At 49.6% G+C, this 12489-nt stretch overlaps 2 protein-coding genes across 2 annotated transcripts in view; both read left to right on the forward strand.

Moving 5' to 3' along the window:
• On the forward strand, nucleotides 1-10460 carry LOC113449394 (uncharacterized). Its single transcript, XM_087938014.1, has 11 exons — nucleotides 1-337; nucleotides 913-964; nucleotides 1644-1720; nucleotides 1994-2056; nucleotides 2651-2710; nucleotides 4080-4126; nucleotides 6119-6232; nucleotides 8054-8202; nucleotides 8830-8894; nucleotides 9068-9195; nucleotides 10243-10460. Exons 1-11 carry the CDS (start codon nucleotides 1-3, stop codon nucleotides 10330-10332), a joined length of 1182 nt encoding a protein of 393 aa, XP_087794140.1. The 3' UTR covers nucleotides 10333-10460.
• The window catches only part of ERICH6B (glutamate rich 6B), a 3757-nt gene continuing 1641 nt past the window's right edge, over nucleotides 10374-12489 (forward strand). The window contains exons 1-3 of the mRNA XM_087938015.1: nucleotides 10374-10433; nucleotides 10814-10977; nucleotides 11751-11979. Coding sequence (XP_087794141.1) covers nucleotides 10374-10433; nucleotides 10814-10977; nucleotides 11751-11979 — 453 coding nt within the window. The remainder of the gene's footprint in view (nucleotides 10434-10813; nucleotides 10978-11750; nucleotides 11980-12489) is intronic.

Genomic DNA, 12489 nt, shown 5'->3' on the forward strand with positions numbered 1-12489 from the left:
ATGTCGAAGACCCCAAGCCCCACAAAAACCGGTAGCAAAAAACAGTTGCCTTTGGAAGCATCTCCAGATCCAGCATCCAAGCCAGAGAGTAGCAAGTTGTCCAGCTCTCTGCTCACCGTTGAAAATGTCAAAAAACACCAAGAGGAGAACCCTGTTGCCAAATCAGATCTTGCTCAATGGTCAATAGAAACTTATATTGAAGAAAGTAATCGCTTTTTGAATGAGAGCGGAACCAAGGCGGAGGGCAGCAGGGAGCAGGCGGTGGTGTCAGAGGAAGAGGAATCCAGAGTTCTTCGTGAAGGTTACCCAGGAAACACTGATCAAACTTTAGGAAAAGGTAGCTACAGCTTATGTTCTTTGGGGTGCATTCCTTGATAAACTGTTCAGCGTGTGCCTGAGGTGGCTAGCCTAAATATTATTTTAAAGATCAAAAGCATCTGGAGATGGATTGGTCTAGGTCAAGGAAGTGATAACGGGGGTGTGGTGTTTTCTTCAAGAGGGGCTGAAATCCGCCCCCTCCCCCAAATTCTCCTGCACGCTGGAAAGAAAAGTTGTTCAGCAAAACAATGGGAACACGCGGGTGTCTCTGAGGCCTGCAGCTTGCAAGGTCCCCCTCCTTGTCCCCTTGATAGGTAAGGACCTGTGTCAAATGTCTTGCAGGGACAGAGGATGCAGGACGTAATCCGTGACGTGAAATATTCTGGAATGCATTAAGTGAATTGACTTCAATTCTCATTACAAAAAAATCCCATCTAACCAACAAATTAAACAAAAATCAAATGTGGCAACTTTAATGTATTTGAGGATTAAGTTACAAATTATTGGATAATCCTGTAGTGTATCTTGTAGAGCTGATGAAAGCAACTTTCCCACTTATATTCTTTGAAAAACATTTGTTCTCCCTCTGTGTAGATTTCCAGACAAGACCTCTGTCAGCTCCAGTTCCTGAAACGCAGTCACCCAAGTAAGAGGCATTTCTGCCTATTTTAGTCACATCCTTTCTAATAGTGGGAATTGCACTAGGTCTGTCATTCTAAAGTAAATAGTTAAGTAGGGCAACCAGATCTGCAAAATTTGCTCACTAGATGGCAGCAAAAAAAAACCCATAGAACTATCTTTAATGTATGGTGCCATCTAGTGGCTCCAATTCTTCAGTGCAAGTGAAGGAGAGAGTTCATTTGAATTTTTTTTTTATCCTTAACAGCCAAGAGAGGCAGAATCAAATTCAGTTGTTCTCTTTCCTATTTCTCTCTCTTTTTTTCATTTTTGATAGTTGGAAGATTTAGAATGTAGATAGAGTGTAACAAATATTATGGATTAGGTAGAAATAGAGCAATTTATTTTGGCACTGTTACCAACGTAACTACACGAACGCTCTCTGATTTGAGAGATTCATAAATATAGAGAATGAATGAATACAGAATATACTTTAAGCTGTTTTCGATGGCCTTACTTCCAAGAATGTACACTTATATATTTTTTAATAATTTATTTTTGTGAAATGGATTTAATATATTTGTCTAAGCATTTTGAAAACGTTTGCAGTTAAGTAAATAAATAGTCCCTCTGATAACAGCAGAGCATTTGTGGGGGGGCTTCCTGAATAGGAAATTTCTTCCAGAATCTGTTTTCCCTTCCTGCAGAAAACGGGAAGTTGCTGATTTGGAGACTCAGACTGAGTGGAGCTACTCCGTCAGCTCTGAAGAGTCCAGTGAGCTGAGTAAGTTCTGGAGGAGGTTCTGGGCTGAGAGGCTGGGCGTCCGGGGGGCTGGGGGGGCTGGGGACAAGGAAACCAGGGGGGGGATTGGCAGAGCCCCCTCCTCTCCTCTGCCTCCTTGCAATCAGAGCAATTCTGGGGTGAATCTGATGGCTCAGAGACAAGGCGGATTCTCTTCAACAGGAGTGTCCCAAGATCGGCTAGATGGCCTCAGGTGGGGTGGGATCCCAAATGAATGCGATTCTCTTGATTCTTGTCATAATATCTCTCATTTAGAAACAGAGAAGGAGCAGCAGAGAAGTACAGACAGGAAAAAGAAAAGTGAGACCACAGAAGGCAGTAAGTTGCAAAAATGGTGGCATTTCCTTAGTACTCCTGAAGTTGGCATGGTATCAATTCCAATCCCATTAGGATGCATGAATGATTTAGAAACGTTAACAGATATAATAGATTTTAATATTAAAATAACCAATTGTGTAGAAGGAAGGAGGGAGGGAGGGAGGGAGTCTGTCATTGTTTGAAAATGCTGCCGGCATCTGTTTGAATTCTGAATATCCAGGGCGAATTGGAAAAATATGTAGTGTGGCCACCTATCCCCTGTCCAGTTTGGGGTAAGAGAAGAGATGGGCGGCCGAACAAGATATTTCCCAGCGGACCAAGGAGGACGGTTCCCATGTGGCTCTTGCTACCTTTTGAAAACTGTGATAAACTTCTTTTCCCGAGAAGGCCCCTCCCTGGGTGGAAGCGGATCTTCCTCCCCCCCCCCCGGTCATCCGTGCGGAGAGGAGGACTCCTCCAGGGGAAAGGGTCCCCGGGGGGGGCATGTGGGGGGGGGGGTCTTGTTAAATCCCTGAGGTGCCTGGACCTACGGGGCTCCCCTTGGCGGCTGGGACCCGTTCAGGGCTACAGTTGTGTTTTGTTGTCGTTGTTCAGCAGAGACACTCGATCATGTAGAAGAGGAAGGAATGTCCAAGAGTGAACTGGAGACTCCAGGTAGGCTGTGTCCCACACTAGAAGTCCTCCACTTATGCCCACAAAGGGAGCCCAAAGCGTCTGTTTGCCCAGTGAGGCAACAGTTAAGCGGGTTTTGCTTTTGCCCCACTTTACGGCCTTCCTTGCCACAGTGGGGGCTAAGCGGATCAGGGCGGTCGCTCAGTGTGTCACACGGCTGTTAAGTGAACCGGGCCTCCCCCGTCGACTTTGCTGGTCAGACGGTTGCCAAAGGGGCCCCAGGACACTGCGACTGACGTAAGTACGGGTCAGTTGCCAGATGTCTGAACTTTGACCGTGTGACCCTGGGGACGCTGCAACGGCCTTGGGGGAAATGGTCATAGGTCACTTTTTTCAGTGTGGTTGTAACTTAGAACGGTCACTAAAGGAACAACCGTAAGTTGAGGACTACCTATTTTAAAGTTCCTCTGAAACCCTGAGCTGTTTGACGCAGAAATAAACCAGAAAGGGCTCCTCAGCTGTTTGTCTGTGCAGACTTTTGCAGATTCTGCGTCCCCCCCCGGGGGGGCCTGTAACTTAAGACCCAGTTATTCCATGAAGCCCAGGGAAGTCGCCCCCGGCCTTCCGGGGCAGCGAGAGAACGGGAAGCGGAGGGTCCCAGGGCTTGCGGGTGAGGAGCCGGCTTCCTCCGCCCGTCCTAGGGCAGCTCCTCCAAGGCCTGCCTTCCAGAGCAGCAGCAGAAGCCGCCCCGCCTAAGCCCATTACGGGCTGGAGCGGGGCTTCTCCACCGTGGCCGCCTTGGGGACCGAAGCCCCCACCCACCCGAAAGCAGCCCCAGGTTGAGGAGAGAGCCCCCATCGTGGCAGAGCCTGGGCAACAACGCTTGGGCGCATGATAGAGGCAAAAGAAAGGCACCTGTGCCTGTGAAGTCCCTCACCCGGGCAGAGCCAAGGAAGAGGTTCCTATACCTTTTGGGATTTAAAAAAATTATACATTTCCCAGGGCTAAGTGTTCAGATACCTATATTGGCCATTATTTCTCATTATTTTTGTGGATCCTTTTTTTCCACAGCTAGGGAGGTTGGTTTTCTATTTAAAAATTGTTATGTAAGTATGAGTCTTATTTATTCAGAACGTTTCCTAGATAGTTTGTGTGTGTGTGTATATATATATATATATATATATATATCAATCATTTCACCCGGTAGGATCTTTTGTGAAAAAAGAACTTTGGAGTCTTTGCTGTTCTGTGAGGTTGGATGTTTGCTTGCAAACCTTCCCTAACCCAACTAGGTAGCTTTGTCAGTGCTAGTGAGTGGGGGCTTCTCTCCTATGGGGACTAACTTCGTTTTCTTCCCCCACTTTTCCCCCCTCTTGAAATCCTTTTCATGCATTGCACTGCCAACCTCAAGAAAGCACCACTGAGGAGGAGAAGGCGAAGCCTTTTCTCCTGGAGGAGGTGAGATTTCGGATTTCTTCTCTCTTCCCTAGAATCAGGCTTATCCAGCTTTCCCTGCAAATGCAAGATATTTATTGCAAATAAAAATAACACGACACACTGAGCAAATGCAAAGCTTTTAGAATGGGGAGCAGGGGGTGGGGGGTGGGGGGGTCTGCAAAATTATCCAATGAGGTAAATCTGAGGTTTAAGAAAATCCAACATTTCTTCTAATCAGGATTCCAAATAATTCAAAAATGGCATACCAACCAAGCCCCAGGAAATGATTTAATTTATTTTTTTTACTTTATTTTAGAGAACTTATATGGCTGGTAAATGGGGGGCGGGCAGCATTTTAAAGGAGTCCCAGTAAATGCTCATAAACAGTGTCCCAGAATCAGAGGGGCAAGTGGGAAATCGATTATTCAGGAATAGAAGAGAGCGTCCCTCATGGATGGAGTGGAATGGAATGGAATGGAATGGAATAGAATGGAATAGAATAGAATAGAATAGAATAGAATAGAATAGAATAGAATAGAATAGAATAGAATAGAATAGAATAGAAATTGGAATGAATAGAATAGAATTAGGAATGAATGAATAGAATTAGAAAGGAATGAATAGAATAGAATAAGGAATAGAATAGAACAGAACGGAACAGAACAGAACAGAACAGAACAGAATAGAATAGAATAGAATAGAATATATATAACATTACATTGCAGAATAGAGTAACAGAAGAGAATATCCTTTATTTGGCCGAGAGGGATGAGACTCTCGAGGCCTCTGTCTCGGGTGCAGAAGCTCTCAGTGTAACGTGCAAAGCAACAGAGTAACAGAAGTCATCATCACGACCCCAGTGGCCCCAGGGGGCTTCAGCAGGTGACCCCCCCTTTTGCCTGCCAGGGAAGGACTCTGCAACCCCCCTTCAACACTGGGCCCTGCCAGCGTGAGCCTGGCTGTGCAGCTTTTCTACCACACGTTAGTGTGAAGTAAGCAAAGGAGGCATTGCTGTGGCTGTCACCTGGGAGTGCCAGCACGCTCCCCTCCTCCTCTGCGGTCACAGTTGCTCCTCCTCTCCATGGGCATTTGGGGGCACGGCCGTGTCCAGGGAGAGGAGGGGAGAGGGCCCACCTGGAGCCCCCCAAGCTCTGTGAGCTGAGTCTTAGGCAGATCTGTTTGTCATTTCCAATAAGCTTCAATCCCCCAGCTCCTTTCTCCCCGTGCCTTTGGTTACTACCGGGTCTTGTTATTATAGCCTCCTTGGATAAAAGTAGAATCGTGGCGTTTCTGGCGATATCCATCCCCTGCCTGTCTTAAAGGCCTGTGTCCCCTTCTCTCCCGTTTGCTCCAAAGACAGTCGGGGTGGGGCAACCTTCAGTTTCCTCCTCCCCGCCTCCTGATCTCCAGAGCTGTCTTCGTGTCCTGCTAACGGTTGCTGCGTCTCTCAAGACCACCTCTCTACTCCTCTGTGCACCCACCATCATAACTGAAGAGAAGTCCTACTCACTCAGTCACAAAATCCAGTTTCTCTACCCAGTCGTGAATGTCAGGTTCTCGCTGAATGAAAACAACGCTTTTCATGAACGTAGAAGCCGTTTGTATCTTTTCTTTTATGTACACAGAGAGCATTTGCACCAAAGACAAATTCCTTCTGTGTCCAATCCCACTTGGCCAATAAAGAATTCTCTTCTATCCTATCTTGTCCTATCTTATCCTATCCTATTGTTTCCTATTCTATTCTATTCTTTTCTATTCTATTCCTTATTCTGTTCCGTTCTATTTATTCTATTCTTATTTCCTATTATATCCTCCTCTATCCTCTTCTATTCTATTGTATATTTTCTATTCTATATTGTTCTGTTCTATTTTATTCCATTCCATTCCTTATTCTATCCTATCCTATCCTATTGTTATACCAAACGGCCCGCGTATCAGCAACTTTACCTGCAAAACTGTTTGCGCTGTTGATTCAATCTGGGGAAAAATATTGAACGCCTTTGTGTCTTTGAGGATCATTCGGTCACCGATCTGTGCCTGATGGGCCGCTGTGAGTTTTGCACCTCCCTCGTGAAGCGTTTGCCGTCCCCGGAGGAGCTGGAGGAGAAGCCGGAGGCGATGGATCACGTAGGTCTACCTTTCTCAAATACTGCCTGTCTGGCGATCAGGATTTCCTGATGAACTGACGAAATTCTGGAGGAAACCTTAGACCATATAAAACTGTAAAAATATCCATTCCTAACGGCACATGGCTTTTCTGTACCGTCATTATTTTTGGAGAAGACAAAATGGCGCGCATTGCCTTTCGAAACCTGTGCTGACCACTGGGGCGGTAGGTAAAGTGACTCAGGTGGTCCTTGACTTACAGCCGATCTCTTAGTGAGCAGTCTTGAGTCCTGACAGAGCTTCCAGGGTGTGTGGGCATGACTTACCATTCAGACTCAAGGTCCTGACGGTCCCCCCTTTGGGCACTCAGCAACCCGGCTGCGTCCGTGTCATTTGCAGCCTCCTCTGGTCATATTTATGGTGGTTTTGTTGAACATTGGCATTTATTTCCAGTTTTCGTTTAAACCACGCCCATTAGGAATTTATTGATCCACTTAATGACTGCTGCAAAAAAAGGTCGTAAAATCAGGTCCATCACATGACTGACCCGTTTTTGTAGCCATCCCAAGTTGCGACCGTGAGGGGCAGGCTCCCTTCCCGTTGTAACTTGAGGTCTGCCTGTACTTTACCTCAGAGAAGGATTGGGCCATTTTTACTCCTTGAGTGGAAATTCGTATTTGCACAGCTGTCTGTAACATGACTCCTATCACTATAATTAATGTTAAGCAAGGTTTAAAAAATTCTGGGTATACATAATCCCAAGCACTGAAAGCATTTAAATTTGAAATATGTATTAACTACCTTTTTATACTGCTACACCTCACAAGGACTCGGGCAAACAGAAATGTCTATGATAACAAGACATAATGTTTTCAGTTTAGGAAGAATGTCAGTGCAAAATAACTGACTTTTGAAAATTAACCATAAAATATGACATCCTCCTCAAAACTTTATATACTAAGAAACCTATGCCACGTTAGACAGGGGGAGAAACACATCACCCATAATTAAAATTAATAAATAGGCTTTTCCTTCTGTAATGGTTCCTCAAATTTGAAATTTGCTTATAAGGCACCTGCTATGCCAGTATTTCTGTCACTAAGCAGAACAATAAAGAAGGAAGAAGCAGACGGAGCTGTTTGTTAGCTCTAGAAAGTGTGAGCAGAGCCGAATCAAAACTGCTGATCCTTATTGTTGCCTCTGTATTACCGTTCTAAATTATCCATGGCATCCATATATTGCCCAGACACTGGGAATATATCTGCTGAACAAAACTCCGCCCTGGTGACAGGAAGGGCACCTGGCTGTTAAAACGCTCTGCTAGCTCCATTCAGTTGCCCAGTTGCCCACCCCAATGCAAGTGGGGTGATGGGGTGGTTAAAAGGGGAAGATGGTCGGTGTGTTGGCTAGAGTCCATGGGGTGAAGGCAACCTGTGTAAGTGAATACATGTTTGCATCTTCACATGGATCCTTGATCAGGGGTGGCTGAGGAGACCCTGAAAAGTAAGACCAAGACTTCTAGGCAAATCCTGGTCCAGGAGGAGACCAGGAACAGGGTAGACAACACCCAGGAAAGCAGCCTCCGTAGGACAAGGACTCTCAGCCGCAGTGGAGAGACCGGTTGCTCAGGTGGGCCAAGCTGGGACGGTCCTTGTGATCTCGCCCTTTGGCGAGTCAAGAATCAGTTCAGAAAGGAACCGAGAGGCGAACTTCGCGAGCCACGTCAGGACACGGAACCGGTCTATTCTCGCCTGGGGATTATTAAATCCCGAAAGGCCAAGGCCAGGCCTGAGTAGGGGTCATGGCGGCCCTCCCTTCTCTGAACCCCAGGCTCCTTTGTAGTTTTTGTGTTGCAGGACCTACAAAGAGGTTTTCCGGTGGGTGATACAGGACTTCCTGGAGAAGCCAGGCAGCGGAATCGACATCCGTCCCCACGCCCGACTCTCCCTTGGAGCGATGGACAGCAAGACGAAAACGATGCTGATAGACGAGTAAGCAGCGTTGCCCGGCGGAAGGTCTCTGCCTCCCCTCTGAAACTCTTAGCTCCCTGCTACCCTCTATTAGTCGCCCAGAGTTTTGCAGTCCCACACCCAACGTGCAATTTCCACACACCCGCTGCAAAATATCCCCCCCACCCCCACAATCTCTGTGTCACTGTGTCAGGAGGACACAATTCCAAAATAAATCCCTGGGCGTGGCCACATTTAAGTCTGGCAAGGTCGGAATAGTCTACACGAGAAGCAGGGAGGTGGGGAAGGATTTATTTAAACAAACCGGCCAGGTGATCAGCTCGGCTGCAAATGGGTGGGAGACCAGCAGAGCTCCAGATCCCCTGCAGCCCAGTTGTGGGAGCCCGGAGTCTGCAAAGTACTGCACGGAAAGACCTTTCGGATAAAGCAAGACGGGGAAGGGTCCCGAAGAGGCCGGAGGGAAGGGGTCCCTCTGTGTTTCCTGGGCTCGGTAGAAGAGCCAGGATTGGGCAGCTTTCTCTGACTCGCCTGGCTGAGGGATCTAGCGGGTTTTTCTCCTGGGGGCCATTTCCCCCCCAGCTGCTTTTCGGGCACCGATGCCTTACGGTTTGCCTTCTGATGGCTGATTTTCCAATATTTCCCTGCTAGATTACACGAGCGAGGCTTTGAGAGATACAGAGAGATATTTACGCAATATATGAAGCTTGGCCCCTGTGAGTATAGCCCTTCGGAGCCCGTCTCGGTCGTGGAGCTCCTTTCTCCCAATGGGGCCTCCGGAAGGGCCCGAAGGAGAAAACGTCTTTCTCTCCCGTGTTCCGCTGGGAGGAAAATCCCCTGGAATCCTGGCCTGGCTGAAATCCTTCCTCTCCTCTCCCCTGTATTTCAGGCGTCAAAATTCACTTCAGATTATCAGACTACCCACCCAAACCAGAAACCACCATCCTCGAGAAACGGCACCCAGAACCCCAAGAGCTCCTGGAGATGGACTTGGAATTCAAAGCGGAGCAATTGAAGGTTGGTGGGTCTCCTGGTGGGTCGTTTGGTGCCCGAAGGCTCGTTGAAAAGGGGGGATGGGATCCCCTCCATCCTTTTGCCCTGGCTCAACAGAGCATTAAAGTGCTGTGGGCTTCCTCTGACACCCCCCCCACCCCCCCACAGAGCTGCTCGAAGCCTCTCCGTGCAGCCGACTGATTTCTGCCAAGCGCCTCCGCCCAGGAGCCCCAGGTAGCCTCCTTCCTGCCAAGCCTCCTCCGCCACAATGGCCCTGAGAGAGAGAGAGAGAGGAAGGGGCTCCCGTGGCTGAGCGCGGGCAGGAACCAACCTCTTCCTGCTCCTTTCGGTCAGCTGGGCTCTCTCAAGGTCATCTGTCCAATCCAGGTGGGCGGATAACTCCCCTGGGCCAACGTTCAGGTGGACCTCCAGTTCCAAAAGGCTGGTGCAGGTAAATTCCCTTTTCTATGGCAGCCGTTGATCAGGGAGACGTCCTGCCCTCGAGTCTACCTTTTCCAGGTGCGGGTTCCCAAAACTCAGGCAGCCACTAGAAAAACAACTCTGCTACTATCTAGTGGTCATCTGGATTTTGCCATCCAGGTATAAATGTCCGGTTTTCATATAATTGATTCTTACTAGCTATTGGGTAACTCTGATTAATTCCAGAGACAGAACCTCTATTTCCCCATATCTTATTTATTAAAGAGCTCCCTTATTTTTACCCTAGATATTCATTTCTTGACGTTTAACTTTCTTGTGTTATTTGTTTATTCAACGCATGGATGCCCAACTCACAAGGTGCTCTGCCAGTTCACAAATCTAAAACTGTCGCATCTAAGACCAAACAAGTTGGAAGCTAAAGACACCAGTCATTATACCGGAGACAGAGAGAGACAGAGAGAGGGGGCCCCCCTCAACCTTTGGGCCTCTTAAAACCCCACTTCCTCTTAGCTGGCTGTGCAGCCTGGGTGATGCCAGGGAGGTCATGTGATCACCTCACCTGCGTGCGGGGGCCGCGTTTCAGGAGAGCTGCTTTTTTCCCTTCCCTGTTTTTTCCGCTTCCTTCCTCAGCTTTGCCACCCTTTGGAGCCTGTGAAAAGATACTACCATGACGGCAAGATATTCTTCCTTCTTTTCCCGGATGGAACAGGCCAAGTCTAATATCCACCAATAAGTCGCATTGGCCGGACTGTCCAGTCTGCATGGACTTCCCAGCTGAGGAATGCTGGGAGTTGACGTTCCCCAGCCTAAAAGTGGCCACGGTTGGGCCCCCCTGGGGTCAGAGAGAGAGAGAGGAGTGGAAGGGTTGGCGGGTCTTGGTTCCAAATCCCTTTCTCTGGGGGGCATGGAGAAGCCTGGGGGGGCGCTGGGCAGCCTTTCCCTCCATGGAGAAGCCTGGGGGGGTTGGGGCTGAGCCCTTGGCCAGAGGACGGGAAGGCAGGGCGGCCTCATCAGCCTCCGCCTCTGCACTGGCTGCGGGGCTCCTCCATTGAACGGGACGGTTCAGGATAAGCAGGAAGAGTTTTGCCAGTAGATATAAAGATTGCAAAAACGAAGGCCACGTTGCTAAGATAAACACGTTGAGACATTAATACAGCCAGCCCCCCCCAGTCCCCCCCCAATGAACCCCCTCCTTCCTTAGCTCCTTCTCAGTTACCCGTCCGGCCGCCTTGCCATCCTCATTACTTACCTGAGCGAGACCCAGTTCACCTACAGCGTCCTCGGGGACAACAGGGACCAGGAGCCTCTGGCCTTCTTCACCAACCGGGGCCACGCAGCCCATTACCAGCCCAAAGGGAGGCTCAGGTGAGGCAAGGGAAGCGCTTTAAGCGGCACCAGGGCAACACCAGACAGGAGAAGCCGCCCTCGGCTAACGGGCTTTGCTCCCTGGGGGCCGATCAGGCTCCACATGTATAACTTCTTTCAAGTGCAGTAGCGACGTTGGTTACTAAACGAAAGGGACGTAAGTCGAGGAGTACCTATATAGATCTTAATCAGGAGTCAGACTGTTTGGACCATGATCCTAAAGAATATGGGAGATTATGACTGTATTTGCGCGTATTGCATGTGAAAGGGAGCAAAGCTTTGAGAGCCAAAGTGCTGGGGTTTTTTTTTAAAAAAAATCTGGGGACGTTTCCTAGCGCAGAGCAGGGAGATCGAACGTTTTCGGCCAAACCATGCAGCATTTCTTGCCACCATTTCCAACACTGGCAAGGCTTTTATGGCAGGTGCCCATAATACATGCTCTGCGTTGGTGTCTGCATGTGTGCTCTGAGTCCGTTTCTGGGGGCTCCCTGGGGACTCCTGGCACTTTCCCTGGCAAGGTTCTGGTTTCGAAGCGGTTCTCCGTCCCTGGGCTGAGAGGGAGCGATGCGGTTCCCTGCTGGGTTTCCACAGCCACCCACCTCAAGGAGCCCCGTGTGTGTGTGTGTGTGTGTGTGTGTCTCCTCAGGCAACCTAAAAGCAGCGGAGGGAGGGCAGAGTTATTCTGGAGAAGCTGCGTCTATCCTTCCTTCTCCCGCCAGAAATCCCAAACACGCCTCCAGCCGTCCCGTTTAACGGGGCTTTCCTTCCCCCAGGCTGCACCTGGACCTCTGCAACGGCTCTGTCTTCGACGGGAAAGGGCAGCGGCAGAAGTTCTGGAACTGGTGGGACACCGAGGGCCACGTCCACGCACCTCCTCTCCAGCCCATCTGCCTCCCACTCAATCTTTACATCCAGGTTAAAATTAAAGCCCAGGATCAGGTCTTCCTCACCTTCACCAAGTTTCACCATTGCCTCCACCTCAACGTTGGTGCACGGCTAAAAGTAAGTGGGGCCGGTCGACTTCCGCAGGAAGAACGGGAGGGGGTTCTTTGGATCTTTCCCCAAAATCAAACATTGCTTATGGGGTGGGGGGCAGACTGCCTGCATAGCCGGGGGCAGGGACTCCCCCGAGCTCTCTAGGACCAAAAGGCCGGGCCCCGTGCAAGGGACTGTCCTCTGGGAGGGCCGTGAAAAGTCACCAGTCTGCTTCCGGGTGCCAGTCCAGGGGTTGGGGGTCCCCTGCCAAGCCCCTCACAGCAGGGGTCCAGGCTACTTGAGGGACCGTCTCGCCCCACCGGGGCTGGCCCATCCCACTAGTGCCGGCAGGGTCCAAGAGGTGGGCCTTCCCTGCTGGGCTCCTGCCCTCTGGGACACCTGCCCCCCCCGCCCCCAGGTGAGGTTGGCGCCAGCCCTCTAAATGAAGAGGTGGCTCTGCCAATTGGCTGGGGGCTGCTATGGTCGGAACAGCAGAACCGAGGGGTGGCAAAACACGACCAAAGCAAGCGTTGGTGT

Source organism: Pseudonaja textilis, chromosome 8, assembly GCF_049901715.1.
Source record: "Pseudonaja textilis isolate UNSWEBS1 chromosome 8, rPseTex1.2, whole genome shotgun sequence".
NCBI lineage: Eukaryota > Metazoa > Chordata > Lepidosauria > Squamata > Elapidae > Pseudonaja > Pseudonaja textilis.

What these genes read in the sequence shown, in the direction of transcription:
- LOC113449394 (XM_087938014.1), top strand. Translation starts at nt 1, where the DNA reads ATGTCGAAGACCCCAAGCCCCACAAAAACCGGTAGCAAAAAACAGTTG. An exon ending in TGATCAAACTTTAGGAAAAG is followed by an intron (nt 338 to 912) that starts GTAGCTACAGCT and finishes CCCTCTGTGTAG; the next exon opens with ATTTCCAGACAAGACCTCTG. An exon ending in TGAAGAGTCCAGTGAGCTGA is followed by an intron (nt 1,721 to 1,993) that starts GTAAGTTCTGGA and finishes TCTCTCATTTAG; the next exon opens with AAACAGAGAAGGAGCAGCAG.